This window comes from Choloepus didactylus, chromosome 8 (assembly GCF_015220235.1).
Source record: "Choloepus didactylus isolate mChoDid1 chromosome 8, mChoDid1.pri, whole genome shotgun sequence".
Lineage (NCBI taxonomy): Eukaryota > Metazoa > Chordata > Mammalia > Pilosa > Megalonychidae > Choloepus > Choloepus didactylus.
Genome location: NC_051314.1, coordinates 140,928,210 through 140,952,946, shown reverse-complemented (window position 1 = coordinate 140,952,946; position 24,737 = coordinate 140,928,210). Strand labels below are relative to the sequence as shown.

The 24,737-nt window shown below is 44.5% G+C and overlaps 1 protein-coding gene across 11 annotated transcripts in view; it reads right to left on the bottom strand.

Moving 5' to 3' along the window:
• The window catches only part of CELF2 (CUGBP Elav-like family member 2), a 637,682-nt gene that overhangs the window by 10,314 nt on the left and 602,631 nt on the right, over nt 1-24,737 (bottom strand). For 7 of the 11 annotated variants that reach the window (XM_037848338.1, XM_037848333.1, XM_037848330.1 and 4 more), the window contains 2 exons: nt 10,070-10,201; nt 2,499-2,696 (listed from right to left, as the gene is read on the bottom strand). In XM_037848338.1, the coding sequence (XP_037704266.1) occupies nt 2,499-2,696; nt 10,070-10,201 (330 nt within the window). The remainder of the gene's footprint in view (nt 1-2,498; nt 2,697-10,069; nt 10,202-24,737) is intronic. The other 4 variants (XM_037848332.1, XM_037848337.1, XM_037848331.1 and 1 more) reach the window with 3 other exon arrangements.

Genomic DNA, 24,737 nt, shown 5'->3' with positions numbered 1-24,737 from the left:
TGAGATAAAGGTGATGTGACATGGAAAAACCTCCCTTGAATGTCAATTAAGGCAGCTTTTGCCACAGACACCAAGGGTAAAGAAATTTGTTTTTTTTTTGAAATTAGTTTTCACCTGCGTATCACTCTCTCCCTTACATAGCAGTAAAACTCTGCTAAGGAATCACTTGCCGGTTGGATTCCTTCTACTACACAGAAGTGACTGGAACTGCTGTAGTGACCCGTCACGTTGTGTCCTTCTCATAGGCCACCTTGTGGAGCTCAAAGCCCTGGGGGTGCTTTGTGGGCCTCGAGTTGGAAGAGGCTGTTGGGTACCCGGGGTTTCCTTTCGGGTCTCCAGAGCTCTCACTCACTGGGTGGGTGACTTGCTTCTTGCAAAGGACAAAGGGAAGAGGCAGGGGTCAGAGGGCACTTAGGGATGGCAAGGAAGAAGGGGATCAACTTCCCGAGAACTGGATCCATGGGGGTGCCGTAACCCTTCAGAAGACTGGGTTGGGGAAGACAGTAAATCTATTCTTTCCAAAGCCAGGTTGGCCCCTTTTCTTGGGGGAAAAACATACATCAGGGTACACAATTAAATGTATCAAGTCACCTTTCACTCTTTTCACTAAAGGAGTGGAAAATCTAAAGTCCAGTTTTGTACTGGAGTTCATTAAGGGATTTTTCTTTCTTCCCAACATCATTCACTTTGTGTATCATGTTTTACTTAAATGAGTATTAAGATGGTTTGAGTTTCCTGAGCATATGCTAATAGGGTGAGAAGGTGATTGGAAGTGAGGTATGAGAAGGCAGGAGATGATTAAAAACAAAAACCAAGAAACACCAAATGCAAAAAACAAAACAAAAACCCTAAACATGCTATCAGTAGCCCAAATACTTTATTATCAACAATTAAGGGCAGGTGATAGTTATTTTGAACGATTTTATGCTAATCCCGGGGTGGGGGTGGTAATTACTGCCCAAGCAATCCCAAAAGCTCAAGGCGAGGACATTTTAGGGCAGTGGGCTGGGGTGGAGAAATTCCGAGAAATGCGGTTTGAGGGCCCAGATTTTACCCTCACACTACTGAATCGTGGGTGTTTGGTGCTGCAGTGCTCATTTGCTGTAGGGCCTGGCCAGCTGACAGATTAGGGACAGGCATTCTCTAGCTCGCACAGGGAGGATGCCCCTAACTTTACAGGACCCTTCCACTGTCCCCACCTATCACAAGTGTTCAGACCCCAGACAAAGGAACTAAATCCAGGCTTCGCTTTGGGTTAGGGCCTCCCCCTTCCCATCCCGATGAAATGCATTTGTCAGAACTGTTGTGCATGTTTTGAAAACTTACAACAGTCACGGCTGAGATTAAAGATAAAGCAGAAATGGTGAGAAGTAACTTAGATTTTCATACGTCTTTCATTTTTAATGGTCCTTATGTTATCGATGAGCAGGAAGTCACATTTTCCTTTCTTTTCTCATACATGAGTATTTTTTAAACTGTGCCCCTTAAGGTTCCCAACTGCACAAAGCAGAACTCTTCTATTTCTTGCAAAACACCATGTTCAAAGTCAAAGTAGTTGACCAAAGCAGTTTGGGAGTATGGGGTAAGGGGAAAAGAGAAGGGAAAGAAACTTTTAAAATTCTGCATCAGTACTTCCCTACTCTAGCTTCTTTCCCCATATTCTAAAAGAATCAGAAAGCGAATAAATATGTTGCAGATTTTGCTTTAAAGCAATTTTGATTAGAGAGGAAGAAACCAAAAGGAGGAAAGAAAAAGAGACATGCTAGCCTTATTTGAATGAGCTCGTTTGCCAATTTATAATGAGCTTTCATTTATTCTTAGCATTAACTTCCTGAAGTTTATTTTGCTATCCTGGCAGAGAAGCAAGGCAATCAATCACTTATTTGCTCCCCAGGAAGGCCCTCAATTTAACAAAGAACAAGTTAATCCTAAGCAGGGGTTTATCGTTAATGTGCAAACTATGCCCGTCTACACAGTCCCAGGCCACGGGGACCCCCACAAACCACGGGGCACACGGGAGAGTGTGCTGCACCCACAAAAAGCTGTGTTGATTCGTCCCCTGCTACACTGCGGAGCCTGTATTTCGGGTGGGGAATAGGTGGTCCACGGTGATTTGGAGGAGGGCTGGGGTGGTTGGCGAGGGTGGCAAGGGTTGGGGGTGTGGTCCTGGCAATTTTTTGATGGCAGTGAGTAATGATTAATTGCACCTAACACCCAACGGGTGAGGACTTCATCAAAAGAGATGGATGATAAAATTAATCCAAAGAACAAAGAGATCTAAGACTGCACAGGAAAGAAGAAAAGGTTACAATAAACGGTCTGTGCCTGTCAGGTTTCTTAAAACACACACACCCGATGCATGCGCGCAAAGCAAAACCAGGACTGGTGAATATAAAGCAACCGGTTTCTCTTAAGATCCTGGCACCGCCTGGCTTCCCTGAGCGCTCCGGGGCGGAGGGCCGCCCCGCTGGCCTGGCCTGGCGCGGACAGGCACGTACCTTCCTTCTGGCTGCCCGCCGCGCTCTGCTGCTGCAGCAGGCTCTGGCTGTAGAGTGTGGGCAAGGCGGCGGCCGCGTACTGCTGTATTCCTGAGTAGGCCTGGGTGAGGGCGTCCATGGTGCCCGCCGTGCCGTTGGTCAAGCCCGTGGCGCCAAGTCCTCCGTTCAGAGCTGCCATACCTGAGAGCATTTGAGCAACTTTACAAAAAACCCAACAATAGAGAAGAGAAACAGCACTTATTCATTAGTGCTTTCCAAAGGAGGTTCGAGAATCATCTGACACGAGGACAACAGAGAGTGCATGCGGCGGGCACACTGACGTAACCCCACAGGAAATTAAAGACGAAACCATGAAGTCGTCAACCACGAAATGGGTAAAACAAACACACACACACACAGACAAAAAAACAAAACCCCAGAACAGCCACCACCCCGAACCTGAGCGAGGATAACCCTCAGGTCCTCGGCTAGCGGTCAGAACTCACAGAGGCACTGGTTAGACGACACAGCTCAACTCCATGCACAGTGCTACTGGCAAGGACTTGTGCTACCTTCTCGGGATAAAAGCCTTCTGTGTCTCAGAGCTAAGATGCATGTAAAAATACAGCGGTGGCTGAGGGCTGTAACATCTGCACACTGAAGTCCATTTACTAGACATCTTGAGGAGCCATAGGATGAAGCAAGGGGCTGGGGAAGGACAGGATGAAATAAAGCTTTTCTCCCTTCAGGCTGTCCTGGGAGGACACGGTAGAGAGACTGTCCTCTGAGCACCAGCGAGCAGGCAGATTCCTTAACCTGAACAGTTGATGGGTGTTGTCAGGGGCTGTTCCAGTTTGCTAATGCTGCCGGAATGCAAAACACCAGAAAGGATTGGCTTTTATAAAAGGGGTTTATTTGGTTACACAGTTACAATCTTAAGGCCATAAAGTGTCCAAGGTAACACATCAGCAATTGGGTACCTTCACTGGAGGATGGCCAACGGCATCCGGAAAACCTCTGTTAGCTGGGAAGGCACGTCTCTGGCGTCTGCTCCAAAGTTCTGGTTTCAGAATGGCTTTCTCCCAGGACGTTCCTCTCTAGGCTGCAGCTCTTCAAAAATGTCACTCTTAGTTGCTCTTGGGGTGTTTGTCCTCTCTTAGCTTCTCCAGAGCAAAAGTCTGCTTTCAAAGGCCGTCTCCAAACTATCTCTCATCTGCAGCTCCTCTCTCAGCTCCCGTGCATTCTTCAGAGTGTCCTTCTTGGCTGTAGCAAGCTCGCTCCTTCTGTCTGAGCTTATATAGGGCTCCAGTGAACTAATCAAGGCCCATGCTTAATGGGCGGGGCCACACCTCCATGGAAACTCTTCAATCAGAGTCATCACCCACAGTTGGGTGGGGCGTCTCTCCATGGAAACACTCAAAGAATTACAACCTAATCAACACTGATACGCCTGCCCACACAAGATTGCATCAGAGATAATGGCATTTTTGGGGACATAATACATTCAAACTGGCACAGGGGCCAAACTGTAGAAGAGCCTGGCTGATCAAGGACTGAGGTATAGGAAGAACTGCAGAGACTGGAAGGTCCTCCTTCAATACTGAAGGCTGGACACGGAACGTTGAGGGCTTGCACCTCCCCATATGGGTAACAACAGGTGCCAGTTTGTGTGTGTGTGTGTGTGTGGGGGGGGTGTCTTCCCAGGGAAGAGCCCCAGGTTGTGCTTCCAGGGCCCTGGAGGGTCACCTGGACTGTGTGTGGGGTCTCGGCTACTCCTGATGGGAACTGGATGCCGGATGCCGTCGTACTTCCTCGATTTTCCCCCTTGTGCCTCACTGCTCTCTTGCTCGATTATGTTTGCTGTCACATTTTTTTCCCTGAATACCAAAACGAGCAACTTTATAGACTGCTAACTTTCCCATAAACCTGAAAGTGCAAGAGGTGACAAGACGTTTGCCTTCAGTTCCCCTTGTGGTTAATTTTTTTTTATTTTTAAAAACAGATCTGTTTCTGGGAAGAACTTACTGAAAACATTGACGAAAACCTTGATGGAATTAGGACTATTGATTAGACATATCAAAATAGCCAAGAGGACTAACTGTGGAACGAATGTGAAGGAAGTCTGGTGAGAATAGAGTCCACTAAGATAAGGACGCTTGGAAATTAATTACACAGAGGAGGCAAATACTGGATTGGCCTGGACGCCCCTACGACGCCCCTGCTTGTTCTCCCGGGGAAACAGGAGAGGGCGGATATGGTGCTTACTCCATCGCCTGCTCCTGCCACTTTGGCAACCTCGTGGATTCAAAGGCCACGTGTCAGGCGTGATTGAGGCCACCGGCTCGGCAGCAGAGGGACCTCAGGGTCCTCAGCTCCAGTGTTCTCCCGTGGTGGGTGGGCTGGGGTGGCGGGGAGAGTCTGCAGGATGGAATGCAGGGAGAGCCGACTGAAAAGGAAGAGGATCCCAAGTAGGATTTGTAATTACAAACCAGGTGAAAGTGGCACCAGCTGGTAGAAGTCTGGTTGAGTCTACTTGAAGGTTCCGATTCTAAAGTCTATTCTCTTTTGTTTTAGGGTCATGAAAATAGGTGCCAGCTAAAAGCCTGGAGATCGCTTGCCTGCCTCCTTGCGCTAAATTATTCCTCGGATTCGAATTGCGCTTCTGCCCTCACTGCCTCTTTACTCCCCTGCACCCATTACTCTCAAGGCTGATAAAAGACTGGGGAGTAATTTTGGTTTTTCCCTTTCTGGCCTTATCTAATCATTGCCCTCCTAATATTTGGGTGAATGAATGCAAAGGCAGCAGGTCGTGTCCTTTATGCGAGAGGGGAGAGGAGGGTCTACGCTGGCTCAGGAGATGGCTGGGCACTGTTCACGAGGTCGGCTGGTTTCGTCTCTGTCTGGCCATTGGCGGGTCTGGGAGTGCAGACAGCCAGGTCCCCAGCGTGGAAGAAACCCCCTGCGGGACAGTGAGTGCTGCCCTGGCAGCCGGTTCCGCTCACGCCCCGAGGTGTGTGGCTCCAGATGGGCATCGTGCCTGCGGAGTTACAGGACCTGCCCGACAACCTCGGGCTGAAGGGAGCAGCCCTAAGCGGCAGGCACCCCAGAATCACCTGTCAGTCCAGGACGGTGGGAGCACGGCTCCCCACGATGCCCTGTCGACGGCGTCTGGGTTCTCGGGATAGGGACCCTGTGAGAACCTTCTGGCAATCTGTGGCCTTCACCCTTGGCTTCTCCAGGGGGTGGATGCATAGGGGCATTTAACTGCCCCTTCATTTCAAGGGATGTTTCTTAGCAAAATGGGGAAAGAGCTAGAAGTAGGCAATCTATTTTCCTGACCTGGACAATAAAAAGAGGCATGCGCTAGAGGGACAGGAGATGAGGAGGGGTGACTTCTGCAGTTATGCAAGTTTTAGGACTAAATAAGAATCTTTGTGACACCTGTGGCTGGGGAGGTGACATCCCAGGCTGCCCTTGCTGCCCGGTGGGGCTGCCCTTTAGGGGACTACATCTTGGGACGAATCTGCTCTTAGAAGGGTTCTCTGTGTGCTTTGGCTGATTCTCTGCACCTCGGAGATGGTCACAGCTGGTCTTACCTGCTGGGGGTGGAGGTGGCAGAGGGCACCAAATGAAAGGGGCCTGGGTGCTCGAGAGGGCGAGCTGGGCACCCATGCAGGCAGGGAGAGGGGGTTTGCCTCCCCCCGGCTATACCCATCCTTACAAACAAAAAATAAGGGTAAAACAACCACATGGGCGTTCAGATGGTTCAAAACCAAAACTGTCTGGGAAAATCGAGGGTGTGAGCTTGCCCGATCCAAGGCAGAATAGACAGTTAATTACCTGATGGGCTCGGAAGGACCAGCACAGCAAGATTTCAACTTCTGAGGGTTGTTCCTATGAATTACCCGATATTATTCTAGATTAAACAACCATCATATCAAAGGTAACACTTGTCATTTTACCTGCGGCTGCCTGGTGAGGTCTTAAAAACTCTGGACAAAAGAAGAGGAGGTCTGCAGAGGGTTAAGCTGGGAAAAATGCTTCCACTTAAGAGTACGGCTTTTCTTGGAAAAGGCCAAATAGATCCACCATTTCTTCCCGATCACTGTAGATTCCCGGGCTGAGTGACAGGTGTGGCAAACCTCAGCAAAGGCAGGTGTTTGTCATGGTTCATAAATACAAGTTAGTGCAGATGCTGACAACAGGGCTGGAAACGTAACTGCTCTCTGGAGGTTTTCAACTGCCTGAGAACCAAGGAGCTGTGAGATTCCTGCATCGTTCTGTTAAAATGACATGGAAGGACCCACTCATATAAGTGTGAACAACTGGAGATGCCATTATGGAGTTGGCACCAAAAAGGCAGAATGAGGGGTGTGGTGCAATAAGCAGGCTATATTGATTTGCAAGCCACTCTGCCAGGTGTTCCACCAAACGAAAAAGAGAGCAGTGATGGATGTGTTAATATATTCTCACGGATTTGTGTTCTGTTTACTGGGTTCCATCTTTCTTTGTACGGATGACAGAGATCCTTCTGAGTTGCAAGCTGATAAATGAGAACTTAAGTACAAAATGTCTAGAAGCAGGGTGGATGGATAATGACATGCACAATTAGTGGTGTCACTCGTGTGTTAATGTGATCACAAATGTGTGTGTGTATATGTGTGCATGTGTATTTAACGGCATATTATCTTTTACATTCCAAGAATACAGGTTAAAACAGTGATTTCACAATGTAAAGAAAGAGTGAAAGACAGAGTCATGTGCCCACAGCACCTTCTCTTTTCTCTACTTTACACAAAATATTTCCATAAACGCTATTTACCAGGCATTTTTGGCTGTAATATTCAAATAATCATAATTTTAAGCACTAGAGGGTATGCCATTTGGAAGAACAAATGCCGTTTAAACAAGGAAAAATAAGGTGCTGCTCGACGTATGTTTAAACACACAAAATCAGACTTTTGGCTGGACATATCTCTGCAGAGTATTTCTTCATCTTTGTTCAGATGCTGATATACAAAATATGCCTGGAGAATTCTCAAATAACTCGAGGTGGGAGCCCCAGGAAATCACCTAATTTCCTTCCTTCTCATGGTGCCAATTCCTGCTGTTATCTGTGGGGTTCCATGATGTTTCTCACTCCCTCCATTCAGAAACGGAGGGAAGGAAAAGGATCTCAAACTCAAACAGTCTAATTTAGCTATGTGTCTACTAACCTAGAGCTTTCTTTTCTAGTGGGGAAAAATACCTGACAGGGCAGAGGGTAACTAGGGTGAGTTTGGGAATTAACTGTGGATTCCATTTACCTACTTTCTTCTTGGCACCTTCATCCACGGAGGAGTTGACTATTCAGAAACCAGGAAACTCTCCTTAAGGTGGCAAGTAACGGTTTCAGGGACAGAGTGAAGTCGGAGAGAGCTGGAAGTCGCAGCCCACCATTTCAGGAGCTGACTCGACTACCTTCTTCGGAGAACTGCCCAGCGGACAGGTGGTGCCACCGTTTCTCTCGTGGAAGAATGCTCCAGAACTGCTCTACCATTTCCTTAGCATTTAATTTGACACAAGTAGCACATATTAGCTCCAAACCAAGGTTGAGACTGTACAGTGGCTCTGTGCTAGCAACCTTCTGCCAATCAGAAGGATTCTATTTTCTTTTGTTCACAATTTGACCTAGATTGGTCTAAGAGAACATTTTGCTGGTTCATAGGGTCTGGTAGGGGTCCTGTGAAACCAGAAACATTTTCTTAATTTCCCATACACACCTATATTAACCCAATGGCAGAGGATTAAAAAGAGAACAGTAATAACTTAACTCCGTTGTCCTTGCCAGAAGTGATGCGTTATGACACGAGACCCCACGCAAACTGTAGCCATGGCAAGTTTGCTGCCATGCAGCGGTGTCCCTCTCCACTCCCCTCATGATAACGATGGGAAAATCCCAGCCACGTACAACGTAATAGAATGGAGAGGCTCTGGACAACGCGGACAGGACACACGGACAGCAGTCATGAGTGAGTGCTGAGGAGGACAACCATTCCCACTGGCCCGGGCTGGGCAGACCAAGGACAGGCAGGCAGCCAAATCTGAGTCCTTCTGGGGAGAACTAGGTCCTGGGGTAAGAGAAGCAGCATGACGGGAGGTGTGTGAGCTGGGCAGGCGTGTGAGCCGGGGAGGCCTCTGAGCCGGGCAGGCGTGTGGGCTAGAGAAAGGGCCCTCGGACACGGTCAGCCCAGCAAGCTGTGCTGGGCACAAGGCAAGGCAGCAAAGGCTCCTCCTTGCTGTTGGGAAACAGAAGCTCAGGAGGCCCTGAAACCGGAATAAAACATTCTCCTGGCCACGCAGGTGCTGCTTTATGGACTACCTGCCAGTCAAGAGCCATCGGGGGAAGAAAAAATGCTTTCCTTTCTTCTTTTTTCCCCCCGCCCTGGCCTCTGTTCAGACAAAACTCAGTCCAGGTTTTTGTTTGTTTCTCCCCAGAGCATCTGAATAAAAGGATTTGATAAAATCTGAAAATTTCTGATTTCTAAACATAGGATCTACTTTTTTTTTTTTTAAAGGGATTTTTAAAGTGAGGCTGTATTTCGATGAGTGTTGGGTTCTATTTTTTAACAAAAGCAATTGCCAGGTATTCTTGTTGAGCTTTTAAAGTATAAAATTACAGGGACTTTTTATGTTGAATTTTTTTTTTTTTTCTTTTTACTGTCTGGACACTCTTTAAAAACCAGTTGATTTACTGAATCCAGGCTTGAAATAGCGCAGCTCTGTCAAGGATCCCTTTTATGAAGCTTAAGATGGGCAGGTGGGGGTGGCCTGGGCTCTATGGTACGTAAGTGGGCCTGAAAGGATGTGCTGTGGGTTGTCATGGACCCCAGGCTCAGGTGTCCAGTGGGGACTGAGCTGGGGAAAGGGAACGGTGTCCCCCTCTGTGGGCTGAGGGCCAGGTGACCCCGTGCAGCCCACACCACGCATGAGCTGACGATACGACTTCTGCCACTTGGGTCCCCAATGTCAGACAGGAGTCGGCTGCTTGGGATAGACAAGCGTTCTTTGGTGAGTCCAGATGCTGCAGAACAAAGTGTGCCCTTGCAAGCTAATTGTCATGACTCTGGGTTTGAGAGGTGGAGGGACTTTTTTAAGATCATCGGATCCAACACGCTCAATGTTGGAATAGGGACTCCGAGGCCCGGGGAAGGGGGCAGTGATCCCCCAAGACCGAAGTTGGTCAGTAGCAGATCTGGAGCCTCTATCCAGGGCTTCCTGATTTCTAGTGCATCCGTTCTTCCATTTCAACTCACTGCCTCTCAGAAGAACGGATCCTAAACCAAATCCCTCTACACTTGCCAATACCTGTCAATTGCAGGAATCCACGATCAGGGGCACCTCTACGTAAGGGAGGGAATCTGGGGGTGATGAGCGGCGGGGTGCTGTGGAGAAGAGGTGACTGTGCGTGACCTCTGCCTCCCAAAGCATGTGCTCCTGCACCCCAAGCTTTAGTTCTCCCCGGCACTCATCCTTTTTTAGGCCACTTCCGGCTGGTGGTGTTCAGTGGGAAATTTGGGGGAAGGCTGTCCACCAGAGCAGCTAATACTCACTGTTGATTGTACCTGCTAGTGCATTAATGTTGTTCAGCCCCACGGTGGCCCCTGCCAGGCCTTGCAGCGTCCCCAGGGAGGTCAAGGAGTTCATGGCAGCACCCGCAGTGGAGCTGGGTGTTGAAGCAGCCACTAAAACACAAAGGGAAGACGGGGGAGAGGGGGAGAGAGCACAGAGTCAGGTCAGCTCACTGCACCGGGACGTGACCGACCCTCAGCCCACCAGGTCCAGAGGGTCTGATGCACCGTGAGTCTGGGGGCTTCGCCCAGGCTTCTGATGTAAAAGACACCGGGGACTGTGCACCAGGCGACTCTGACAGTTAGATCTGGTGATTATACACAGCACCCCAACTCCGCTTTGCCTGGACAGCACTAATGAACACGCTCACTGACGGTCAGTGCGGGGATATCTGCGAATGCAGGGTGAACCGGAAGAAAGTCTCTGCGCCCCCCAGGTTAAATAACTACTGGAACAGAGAGGGTGGGCAGGGGTTAGTAAAATGGCGATCCCTGGCTTTCTTTTTCTTGTTTCTGTTCAGGTTTGGCATCTTAGCAATGATTTTTTTTTTAATTTATAGATGCAGTTTTCATTGTTTTAAATTTTTTTAATCTTCCATATATACTACTGTTCGATTAAAACACTAATTTTTAAAAAGAGATACAATGAATTTAAAGAGCTTAGTAAAGTGCCCAACATATAGTAGGTTCTCAAGAAGTTAAAATTCTTTCTTTTTTGTCTTCCACTTAAACTTCTGCCTGCAATGATGTTTTGAAATAAATCTGTGCATCCTCCTAAGTTTGACATCAGATTTCAGGATCCAGGTGGTGGCGGTAACAGAGGGGAGAGTGATAGGAGATACAACCATTTTGGTCGAAACCCTTCCTTTCCCTTATTTCTCTCTCTCTTTTTAAAATACATCAGCTTTATCACATTTCAAAGTGCGCCAATCAGTGATTTTTAGTATATTCACAGAGTTGTACAACCATCGCCACTACATAAGTTTAGAACGTTTTTACCACCCTGAAAAGAAATCCACACCCATTAGCAGTCACTCTCTGTTCTTCTTTCCCTCCAGCCCCTTCCAATCATGAATCTACTGTCTGTCTCTATGGATGTGCCTATTTAGGACATTTCAAATAAACGGAATAGTCTTTGTGGTGCCTTCTTTCACTTAGCCTAATGTTTTCAAGGCTCATCCCTGTTGTAGCATGCATTAGAACTTTGCTCCTTTATTGCCAAAATGTTTCAACATATGGATATGCTACATTTTGTTTATCCATTCACCAGCTGACATGCAGTTGGGGTTTCCCACTTGTTGGCTAATATGAACAATGCTGCTATGAACAGTTGCATGAGGGTTTTTGTGTAGATATACGTGCTCAATTCTCTTGGGTATATTTCTAGGAGGGGAACTCCTGGGTCATATGGTAGCTCGATGTTTAACGTTTCAAGGAACCACTGGATGGTTTTTCCAAAGTGGCATCCCCTGCTCTTCTTGCATTTTAATTGCTTCTGTAAATAACATTTCCAATATCTTGCATTTGCATAGCTTCACAACCTGCCAACCTTTATCACATACATCATCTCATGTGATCCTGATGGAGAAAATGGCTAAACTGCTTTCAAGAAGCACTTGGTCCATTTCTACCTGTGATTACCCTGTGAGTGTGTGAACTTCCTCCCCATCCAGGACAGCCAGGAACTGCATCCATCCTTCTGGAAATGCTCCTGCCTTTCTGGAGGTCATCCTTCCTCTGCCTTTTGCTAGAGCTGCCATTATGCAAAATACCAGAAATGGATTGGCTTTTATAAAGGGGATTTATTACCTTAGAAATTTACAATTCTAAGGCCTTAAAAGTGTCCATACTAAGGCATCAGCAAGAGATACCTTCGCTGAAGAAAGGCCGATGGCATCCAGAACACCTCTGTCAGCTGGGAAGGCATGTGGCTGGCATATGCTCGTCCTTTGCTCCCTGCTTCTGGTTTCAAAATGGCTTTCTCCAAAATGTCTCTGAGCTTCTGTCTCTCTTAGCTTCTCTCTCTCAGCTCCTGTGCGTCTTTGCTTGTTCTCCCAGGGCATTTCTCTCTCAGCATCTACGGGTCCTCTCTTAGCTTCTCTGGGGCAAACTCTGGATTACGTATCTTAGCTTCTGTCCAAAATGTCTCTCTCAGCTTCTCTGAGCTTCTCTCTGTGAGCTCTTAAAGTACTCTAGTGAACTAATTACTGGATGGGCAGGGTCACACCCCCATGGAAATGATCTAATCAAAAGGTCTCACCTATAGTTGGGTGGGTCACATCTCCATGGAAACAACCTAATCAAACGTCCCACCCTAATCCAAAGACTAGTAAGCCTCCTCCCACAAGACTGCACTAAAGAACGTGGTTTTTGTTGGGGGACGTAATAGAGTCAAACCAGGACACTGTGTTACCTGGGTATTTTCTTTCTTTGTATTTTGCCTTTTCAAAGAAAATCATATATAATCAAGTTAATGTCTCTAGCCCTTTTATATTGCAAAACTTTTCAAACCCACACAAGAGCAGAGAGAATCATATAACAAACTCATAAACTCACAAGCAGATTCTAGAACATTTGAGAACCAATTTACTATTTTTCCCTCCTTCCCTAAATGTATTTCAAAGCAAATTTCAGACATTGTGTCTTCTTAGCCCTACACACCTTAGTGTGCAGCTCTAGAAATTGTGGATATTTTCATTTAAAACCACAAAACCATGTTACACCTAATAAAATTGACAATAATTCCTCAGCATCATTTTTTAATATCTTTTTTTACAGTTTTTTTCATCTATGTGCATGAACAACATTGGCACTTATTTTTCCTTCTTGTACTGTCCATAGATCTGCTGCCAAGGTTTTGCTAGCCTCATAAAATGATAAGAAGAAGGTCTCCCATTTTTCATTCTCTGTAATAGACTGTGTAAGACTGAAGTTATTTGTAACAAATATTTGATAGAACTTTTGTCAGTAAAAATGGTCTGGGCCTCATGCTTCTTCATGGGATGATTTTAAAATACTGAGTGTATTTCTTTATAGTTAGAGGATTATTCAAGCTTTCTTTTTCTCTTGAATCACTTTTATTAAGTTACAAATTTAGGAACTTCTGTATTGCATTTACATTTTCAAATTTGTTGATATAAAGTTATTCTTAATATCCTCTTAACACATTTTTTACAATCAGGAATATTTACATTTAAATACTCATTTTTTTGTCTGTTTGATCTGTCAATTACTGAGAGAAACACATGAACATTTTCTATTATGACAGTGCCAATTTCCCTATGTAAAGATGTCATTTTAAAAATATGTATCTTGGAGCCATATTATTACTTGCAATTAAATTCAGAAATTATCATATCTTTTGGTGAAATGAATCTTTTGAGGTGACCTTCTTTATACCTAGTTCTTCCTTGGAGTCTGCTTGTGTGATGTTAAGAAAGCAGCACTGGCTTTATTTGATTATTTGCTTGGTGTATTTTTTCTATCCTTTTACTTTTTTTGTCTATTTATATTTTAGCTATATCTCTTGTAATCAGTATAAAGATCGGTTTAAAAAACCCAGCCTAATAACTTTTTTTCCCCACTTTAGGTATTTTATTCTACAGCAAATCCACTTGTAGAAATTTCATTGTACAAATACACCCGCAATCAACATGATGTTTGATAACTGTCTTATAACAGAAGCATTTTTGATTTTGTGTTAGTCATCCTGCCTTTATTACATGTATTTTTTCTCCCTTTTCTTGCCTTCCTTTAAGTTTGTTTTTTTTTCTCATTCCATTTTCCCTTCTATTACTTTGGAAGTGACATAAACATTTCCATTCTTTTATACATAACATACGAAAATCAAAGTTAATCACGCCCTTTACTCCTTGCCAGAACAATCTGAAGACTTTAGAATACTTAACTCAGAAGTGTTAAGTGTTACGCATTTTCACTACGGAATATCTAGGTGTGACTTTATTTTTATTTATCCTGCCTGGAATCTGTCATGTTGTGTTGTGTTGTGTTGTGTGTGTGTGTTGTGTCTTCTATCAGTTCTGGAAAATTCTCAGCAATTAACTCTTGTCATACTGTCTTTTCTCCAACCTGACTCTCCTATCCTTTGGGAGCTTCAACTAAACTAAATGTTTGATCTGGTCAATGATACTTAATCTCTCATTTTTTCTCGGTTCTGCATAATGCCTCAAAACTGTCTTTCCGCTCACCAAATTCTCTCTTTGACTGCATCTAATCTGATAGTAAACCTATGTATCCATTGAATTTTACATTTTATTTAACTATTTTATCAATATGCTTTGTCATTTTTTATAATCACCTGCTTTTTACTAACTTTTAAAATCCTTTCTTCAATCTGTAAACATATTAAATGTACTTCCTATCTGTTGCATGCTAATAATTCCAATATATAAAATCTGGTGGGTCTAAATATGTTATCTGTCTAAATCTACTCCTGCTGCTGCTTAATTTTGGTGGCTGTTTTCTCTGTGAATTTTGTGATTCTTGATTGTGAGCTCAAATATCTTGGAACTTTATTTCTAGGAATTCTTTGAAGCCTGCATCGAAGGTGGGTTCTTTCAAAAAGGACAATTTACATTTGATTTCTTTAGGCACTGGAGAACACTTTAAATTCATTGAGAGCTTTTGACCACCCAAGTAGAATAAAGTTGTGTTATAAACTCATGTGACGGGCTGGTTGTTTATTATAAACCCTCAGGGAGAACTTCCCCAGCTCTACTAAAAATCAAGTTTTGAGACAAAATGTTTTCCTTGTAGTTCCTTGAGGGGTAGTTCATCCTTACACAGAGGGTTTAGTCTTCTGGGGTTCCTGTCTTCTGTGGGAGTGGGCTCCTGCTGGATTCTACACCTTGGGTGGCTCCTGGGCTTTGTCTTGTGCTCTTCGTGCACTGGGGGGCCTTAGGGACTGAAGCTCAAATGGGTCTGGTTCACCAGCTTCCTTGAGGAGAAAGCCATCTTCAAAGAGCTACTTACTTTTGGGTTTCCCTTTCACTTAGTCACTGACCTCTAAGTAATTCCTTACTAAGTTGCCAGTTATTGATGTGATTGAGAAGATTTTTTAAAACAGTGTATTAAGCATTTAGCTTTTTTTCCCCGTGTGAGGTAAGCCAGGCCAACTGCTACTAACAGAAGCCCCCATCTGAGGTTTTTCTCTCTATAGCTGATGCCGGTGGACATGCAGTAGTCCATACTAGATTGTCATGCCAGTCAGTGGGGGCTAAAACTCCCTAATGTGCAAGCTGAATCTCAGACAGCAATAAAGGTCTGGAAAAATTTCACCCAATTTTAGGTGACATCAGAGAAATACCTCTGGAAGTCACTTTGAGGATATCTGTGGACTCTCTTCCCAGGAAAACAACCATAAATGGTGATAATTATAAAAACCAACCATTTAGAGTCCCTGGAAATTGGCCTAAGGGCCTACAGCAAGTAGAAATGCCCTAAAGGCCTATAGCAGATGGAGAGACATTTTCTTCCCAAGAAAATTCACTAAATCTCAGTAAGAACAGCAAAAGTCTGTGGCATTTGAGTCATTACCTGCCTCCTTCTCCCTTCTCCACTCCAAGCTCAGTGTGACAGAAACTCTTCGACGGGTGGGTGTGGCCAGGAAGATGAGGGCTCCCTCTTTCCGCAGCTCCCAGTTGGGGGCTGGGGCTTCTCCCAGGGAGAGGCAGACCACCAGCCCTTCTCAGCCACCACAGCTCTGTGCGGTAGAAGTTCTAATCCCGACTGAAGAGGCGTGGTGGGTGGTGCTCAACTCAGGCACTGCCCAGAGGGCAGACGTTCCACCCCAGGCACAGCATGCTGAGAACACTGGGCCCCAACAGCCCTTGCCCCAGCTCGCTTTTAGAGCGGAGGTCCTAAGTCTGGAGATGCATACCAAGAAGATGAGGGGTTACCATCCCCACCCAGTGCCCCCTAGTGACCAGGGCTGTTGTCCCTGTCCCCAGCGCCGGAGCAGTGGCCTCGAGGTTCTGCACACAGGGAGAAGACGAAGAGAAGAGCAGAGAGCTCCACAACTGTCCCAAAGGGGAAGGAGTTTATTTGGAACAGAGTGAGGGGAAGTTCAAGTCCAAGGGCACCGTTGAAACAACGAGGATTTTGGTGGTGTGCAATTAAGAGGAGGCTGACAACTCCATGAGAACAAAATAGCACATTAGCTAGAAGTTTAACAGGGAGAACCAGGGAAAGAGAGAGCTAAGAAAAGTTCTCCTGGGATGAGAGCAACGTTAAAGACTTGCCTCAAAGGTTACCCCTACAAAAGAGCACAACTTTAATTGTATCAGACTGTGGGGCAACTTATGCTCTGGCATATAAAATAGAGCAAACAGCTAGCAATTAGTGGAGATAACAGCTGGATGTGATAATAATAAAGACAGACCAGTAGAAGCTTTATAAATAGAGTCAAAGAGAGCCTTTTAGAAGAAATAAGCCTTCAAATAGAGGACTTTATTATTCAATGTTAGGAATGTCACTTGCATCCCTCTGAGGTGTGATGTCTGGGGCATACTGTGGGGGAAGAAACCTCACTGAACTAGTCTAGCTAAGTCTCTAAATAAATAATCAAATAAACAGGAACAAGAGGCTCCACAGGGGCAAGAGAGGAGATCAGTACCTGGAATCGCTACCACATGTCATCAATGGAAAACTAAGAGATTGTGAAGAAAAAGTAAAGTGTGATCCATACGCAGGAAGAAAACAGCAACAGAAACTGCCTTTGAGAGGGTCCAGATAATGAACTTAGCAGACAAAGACTTCAAAGCAACTATTATAAATATGTAAAACATATCAAACTTTTTATAAACATGTTCAAAGACCTAAGGAAACCATGCTTAAGGGATTAGAGAAAGATATGATGACAATGCTTCATCAAATAAAGAAATATTGATAAAGAGATAGAAATTATAAAAAAAGAAGCCAATGGAAATTTTAGAGTTGAAAAGTAAATAATCAAAATGAAAAAATTCAGCACAGGGACACAACAGTAGATTTGAGCTGGCCAAGAAAAGAGTCAGTGAACTGGAAGATAGCTTGATAGAGATTATGCAATCCGAAGAACAGAGAGAAAATGGAATGAAGACAAACGAACAGAACTTCAGAGAAATCTGGCCATTAAGTGGACTAACATGTAACGGAAGTACCAGAAGAAGAGGAGAAAAAGAAAGGAACAGAAAAAGACATTTGTAAAGATAATGACTGAAAACTTCCCAAATGTGAGGAAAAACATTAATCTTCTGATTTAAAATTCATTTGCTTAAAACGATATGTATATAATTTTATTGTTGGTCCTATAACATGTAGAAATGTACTATATTTGACAATAACAGCCCAAAGGAAGGAGCTGGGAACAACGCTGTACTGGAGCAAGAAAACGACACCACATGGTAACTCAAATCCACAGGAAGAAGTGAAGAGAACTGGAAATGATAAGAAGGTCAATGCAACAAACTGTATAAATACATACTTGCTCTCATTTCTTCTCTCAGTTTTTTAAAGGTCCTATTATATAAAGAAATAATTATATCAATATGCTTTTGGGTTTGTAACATGTGTATATACAATTATAAATCAATTATAGCACAAAAAAGGGGAGGAGAGAAGAGTTATTTAGGAATAACTGTTCTATTTGTCAACAGAACTAAGTAAGTATAAATTATAAGTAGATTCTGATAAGATGTATATTGTTAGCCCAAAAGCAACCACTAAGAAAATAAATTTAATAATTATGAAAAATAATTAAAGAAATGAAAATGTTCCACTAGAAAATATTCACTTAATGCAAAATAAAGAAGTAAAGAACGAGCAGATGAAAAAGACATGAAACATATAGAAAACAAAAAGTAAAATGGCAGATGTAAACTCAACCATATGAATAAGAACATTAAACGTGAATGGATAAAAAATCCAATTAAATGGCAAAGTTTATCAGACTTGATTAAAAATAAAACAAGATCCAACCATATGCTGTCTAATTTAGATTCAAAGACACAAATATATTGAAAGACACTACAAGATGGAAAACTATATACCATATGCATAACCATACCAGAAACCATAAAAGAGCTGGAGTGGCTATGCTACTATCAGATAAACAGACTTTAAAACAATTCTGTGACACCAAGAAAGAAACTGGGTAAACTGCTTGCATTGGAAAGGATCTTAATACACTTTCATGAAAATCTGTGCCTTGGTCCTGATGTGATGTAGCTAATAAAAGAACCTCAGTGCCAGTGTATAGTAATTGTCAGAAAACCTTGATTTTATTAAGGGCTTTTTTTTTTTTTTTTACTTCCCCCAGATTCTTCCTTCAGGTCCAAGGGATGAGAATGGAAAGGAAGAGGGCGATGAGATAAGCCACTCCTCAAACAGCCCAGGAAATGAATGTGAAAGTAAACTGGGTATGAGATACAGAGGGGAGAAAATTGAGTGCAGTGATTAGCACGTTCTGGCACTCGTCTGAGAAACATGGACATGCTATTATCATCAGGAAGGACTCCAGACTCAGGTGCCATGCAGCCCAATGATGGAGACATATGGGTGTCAAAGCACCAATGTCAACAACCTGGGGAAAGGCTGGCTTATCAGTTGTAACACAACTGCACTCCCAGAAAGCTTTATGTTGGACCTGCCATTGGGCTGAGGCTGTGACACAGTCATTGTAATTGCTGAGCCACAAAACTTAGGACAGGGCCTTACTACTTTAGTCTCTGCAGCTTATATCTTGCAGAACCTGATTTTACGACATGGACTGCATGAATCTCTAACACTTTACAGTGTCCCTCGGCCAGGCCCCCCTGCATATATTCTGTAGAAGGTACAAATAGGAGAAGAGGATGGAGGTTGGTTAGCATGGGCATCACCGAGAAGGGCTAGAACAAGTGTCCTCATTTGGCCTCACACCTGGTGAGACATTAGGCGACAGCTCTAAATAAATAACAAAACACCACAATTCCAACACTCCCTTTTAGGGGAACCTTAAAAACAGAAGACTGGAGGAAAAATGGGATTGTAGTTAAGACTGAGGGCTTTGGATTCCCCAAGCTTCTGTTTCATCATTTTCAAAATGCAGGGAAAAAAAGACTGCCTAACTCCAAGAATGGCTGTGAGAATTACATAAGATAATCTATGTAATGAGCTTGGCATGGTCTCTGGCACTATTTGGCAATTTTTAGATCATCATCAATTACTGGGTAGAGGTTGAACTGAGGAGACAAGACCATCTATGTAGGATATAGATCACAAAGCAATAAAAATGGAGATAAACTTTTTCTGCCTTCAGCCTACACGTCCTCAATGACTGGTGACTCTACAGCCATGGATCTTGGTTCTTCTGGATGACCCTCTTCCATCTCACAGGAAGGCACGGAGCTTGTCCAGAAGCCTTCTCTCTCTTTGTGACATCTACTGGGGACTACTGGCCTACAGACGCTGCCCGCCATGCATTGTTATAAAGATGGGAAAGTAGCAGGAAATAGACTCGTCAGTGGGATGAGGAAAAAGGAGCTGGGCAACACTGATACTAGCCAACTGCATCTCATGGATGATTTTTCAAATCCTTCAGGTCTTTAAGATGGTCTGAAGGAAGAGGTGAGTCCAAGCCATGCTCTGCTCTTCTGTGGCCAATTCACAGTTGTGACGGGGAATATGATTTGGAGACATAACTCATTTCAGACAGACAAACACAATGCATTACAGACATACATACATAACACACAAGCACAGAGGAAGTCAGGGAGGGTGGGGAAGGCTCAGAGAGTTGTGGGTCCATTTTGTCACTGATAATAAAGAAACAATATGTGGGTAAAATGTCCCTTTATGTTTTGTTTTTCTACTTATTTAAAAAGCTGTGGAGACTGGCTACAGTGACATGGGCTGAAGAGTTTTCCAACCTCTTATTATGCAATTCTTGGGTAGACCTAGTAGAAAGGTGGGGGAGAGGGTGAAGAAAAGGAGGAAGAGGACTCAAACGTGAGACTAAGAAAAATGCAATCAGTAACTTGACTTAAAATTGAGAAGATTCCACATGCTCCATATCTTTGGACAATACTTGGAAAATTCATGCCAATTTCAGTCTCAGTTGGAAGAGCCTACTGTCTATCAGAAATTCTAAGACCTTTTGAATTCTAATGAACAATCTCTCTATTGAAAGTGAAAGTTAAACTCAAGTTTGTCACACAGCCAAGCTCAATCAAAGACTTCAACTCTAAATGTTCAACAGGTGCACAATAGAGAAAGGGACCCCAGACGCAGTAGCCAGAGACATACTGAATGCCACCAACACACATAGTTTCTTATTTCTGCGTTGGCAGACTGGCAATTTTCTGCCTTGGGTAATTGCATTCTGCCCACCTAAAATTCCCTTCAGTCTCTGCTGAGAGCTGTATCCTCCACTTCTTTGCTTAAAACGGTTTACAGAATGCAAAGGAGCATTTTAGGAGAAGGGTGGTATAGACACGTTGGATCGTGGGCACTCAGGGTGCCCTTGAGCAAATCCTTTTGGTGGACTGAGCCTTCAGTGGAAGGCTGCTCTGTCCACACAAGAAGTCATAGAATGAAGCCAAGAGGAAAGCAAGTAAGGGAGCAAAGCCTGCCTCACCTTGGTCATGTGCTGGCCTGGTTGCAGCACTGGTTAAGAACTATCAACTGGCCCACACATGCTCTGATGAGCCAGCTAGTCAGGAAATCAAAAGGTCATGCAATCAGTGAAAGCCATGTTCTTTATTGGCTCATGAGACCAATACAGTTCTGTGGCCTTTTGTGAAAAGTGTGTGTGTGCAGAGGGTGGGTGGGCGGTTGAGAGTGAGGTAGACAGTAAAGGGAGGCTGTGGTGAGCATGCGCTGATTCTGACTTGGCCCCAAAATTTCTTTGTTCAATTGACCAGGGTGAGGTTCAATTGCTGCAAAGACTCCAAGCTGAGTAATCTCCAAATGCCACTCCCCATCTTGGGAAGAAGGTGGCCCTCGTCTCCTCAAAGCTGAGGGTAGGAATGGGTTGAGCAATACATCCAGAAGGGTTTCTTTGTCTGGGTCAGAACTGTGGGGCCCAGACTGAGTGACTAGGACACTGGAAGGAGAAAACAGTGCTAGCAGACCTGACCTGGAATAACCTCTGTCCAGGAGCTCAAGTGGAGCTGTGAGCGGGACTCACTCAGCAGCTGGAGTAGACCGATGTCCCCCCCAATCCCAACAACAGCAAACAACAAGCCTTTCAGACACACTCTGCTGTTTCAAGACGGATTCTCCCAGCCGCTCTGGGAACTAGATGTGATGGTTTGCATTGTGTGCCCCGAAAAGATAAATTCAAGTCCTAACTCCTGGTCTCGTGAGTACGACCCTATACGGAAACAGGATCTTTGAAGATATTAGTTAAGATGAGGGTGAAATCCAGTATGACTGGTGTCTTACGAGTAGGGGAAATTTGTACACAGATACACAGAGAGAGATGGCTATGAGATGGAGACTGAGCTATGCCACGAGCCAAAGAATACCATGTCTGCCGGCCAACCACTGCCGGAACCCTACAGACCATAAGGAGCATGGCTCTGATTTTGGACTTCCGGCCTCCAGAACAGTAAGAAAATAAATTTCTCCTGGTTTAAGCCACCCAGCTGGTGGCACTTGTCACAGCAGTTCTAGAACACAAGGATGCTAGACAGGTTGTCTTTTCCTCCATCTTAAAGATGAGGAAGTGGAGGTTCAGTCCACCAAAAGGATTTTCCCAAATGTACCCAAGGCAGGGGAGGTGCTGGGCCGTTGGGAAAACTTTCTTAAACCAACCCAAATAACAAGCAAACAAAGCTTACCTAAACTTAAAAAAAAAAAAAAAAAGCTTGTTTCATTTGTTTTCTTTTTATTTGTGCAGAGAGCAATACTCATTCTCTGGTTCTCTGCTTTCCACAGAAGGAAAAGGCTCTGTGCTCCATCTCCCTGCCACATGGCTAGCCTGCGTGAGCCCCCACCCCAGCCAGCCTTGGTTTCCTTAGGGGGAGGAAGGTTGGGGTACATCAGATTAGGACTGGACATGGCTTAGGACTGGGAAGGCCACATGGAGCAGGGGCCACTGGACTGAAATACAAAACCCCAAGAGGGCTTGGTCTGTTCTAATTTCTCCATGACTAGGCTGGTACTTAAAGCTCATTTCAGTCCCAAGGGCTAGGTTTGGAGAAGGTAAGAATTACTACTGTATTTTCTGTGTTAGGCAGAAAAATTGCCCCCCAGAGATGTCCACAGCCTAATTCCCAGAACCTGTGAATATGTCTGGTTAACGTGGCAAAGAGGAATTAAAGTTGCAGAAGGAAGCAAGGCTGCTAACCAGCTGACCTTGAGATTGGTCGAGTATCTTGGCTTATTCAGGTGGGCCCCATGTAATCACGAGGGTCCCTGGAGTGGAAGAGGAAGGCAGAACAGAGAGAACGGAGAGAAGGACTTGCACCCACGTGGCTGGCTTTGAAGATGGAGAAGGGGACCAGCACCAAGGAATGTGAGTGGCTTCTAGGAGCTGCAAAAGGCCAGGATTCTCCCCTTGAGCCTCCAGAAATGAGCACAACCCATTGGCCTTGATCTTAGCCCAGTGAGATCGCATCGGACTTCCGATCTATGGAATGTAAGAGAATGCATTTGTCTTGTCTTAAGCCACCAAGTTTGTGGTTGTCACTGCAGCAACAGAAGACTCACACATTCTCCAGTCCAGCTTTGTCAGGAATAAAGCTAATAACGAGGGCTGGCATTTACAGAGTGCTTGCCGTGGGCCAGTCACTGTTCTAAGGATTTCACATGCATTATCTCATTTTATCATTTATAAGTATGCTGTGAGATAAAGGAACTGTGGAAGATCACAGAGGATTTAAAGCCAGCTGTTTGCCTCCAGGGTCTTGACTTTATGCTGACATTGAACTTAAATTCCTAGCTTGCGTCTCATGCCTGTTTAAGTGGCAACTGTGGAGACTCTCAGACAGAGGTAGCTCAGATTCATCTTCAACTTTCTGGCTCTGTCCTTTCCAAGCTATAAACCTCGGCAAGCTTCTCAACTCAGTGGAAGCTTGGTTCTAAACCATAATATGGGGAGTGACATTAGAACTACATGAGGTGGTATAGATATGTCTGATCTACAGTAGGTGATGGATAAACATTTGTTGAATCTCTCTCTGAAGGATGAGAACCTGATTACTGTGTCTGCAAAAGGAGGAATTACAGTCTTTCCACATCATATTGCAACACTTGAAATGAAGAGTCAACATTTTCCCCCTAGAGATATCCAGTCAAACAGCAACTAAACTGCACGGGTGATGACTAATTTTGTAGCCTTATCATACAACTGGTCATTAGGAAACTGTCTGTGGGCATTTTTTTAGTGTTTTTAATTTTAAAATTATACTTCCTATGGCTTTGTTAGTCAATAACCCTGTTTCACTTAGAGAGGCTATTGGGAGTAGCAACCAAGTATATTAAATGCCTGTTCACCATTATTGATACAATCACGGGTTCGTTTTCCTCCAAGTTCTGATGTTATGTATTAGGTTCACACATTTCCTAATTTTGCTAACCCCTTGAATTCCTCAAACAATTTGTTTACCATCATTTAAATTACTACATTAAATTAATCACCATTATTTTTTCTAAGAAACATTCTGTAGCCACCAAGCAAAAAAAGTAGGCGTAGATTTGAGAGTGTCCAGGAGAAGATGGCTAGGCCTGGAAGTCAAGTTGAGGAATAGCGGAGAAAAAGGTGAACTTGAGCTTGGAAAGGAGAAGACTAAGGAAGAAGCAGGGTTAGGTCTGGACATCAGAAAGACATTCTTTATAGCCTGAGAGACTAGAATTAGGCTCAGTGGGTGAGAGTTGGAAAGAGGCAGATTTCAATTCAAAATAAAGGAGAACCGTCTGAGGATTGGCGACTTCTTGAGTGGGCAAGCCTGCCACAGAGACCTGCTGCTCCCTGCTGCAGAAATACGAAGACAGAGGCTGCCAGACAGCCTCTGTCAGGGTCTGCTGCAGACCCTGAGGCCACCTCTGCCTGCAGAACAAAGGCATCTACATAAATACAAGCCCGATCAAGCTTCAGAGACCATATAAATCTGCCTTCTCCTATCCCTGGAACCCATGCAGTAGCTGCCACACCGAGCAAAGCCAGGTCAAATGCTGAATAGTTGAACATGCACAGAGAATGTGACCACCTCAAGAAAGCACAGACTTCCATGGGGTAAGCCCCCTGAAGCAGGCCACAGGTCTGTCTGCAGCCAGAGATGCCACCGTTGGGGGCTCTGTAACCTTGTGCTCCAAATTCAGAAAGCCCCTTCTTCAAAGGGACAGTCTGGAACCTCCTGTGACAGAACCACCTGGGGCTTACCTGAGACCCAGGAACCGGGATCAAGCCCGGCACCCATCTGTAACCAGCCGTCCTGGTCTGCTTAGGCACACGAAAGCTTGAGAACCACCAGGGCCATTAAATTCCATCGGAGCTGTGAGTAAAACTTACTTTGCAGCCTAGAGGCAGGAAACCAGGAGTAAAATACTATGCAAGAATAATAAGAAATGGTTCTGTTCCTCCATGTGAAAAACTCCAACCAGGAGATAAGCTTATCACAGAGCAGGAATCTCGTCTGTCTTATTTCCCAGAACCTACAAGAATGAT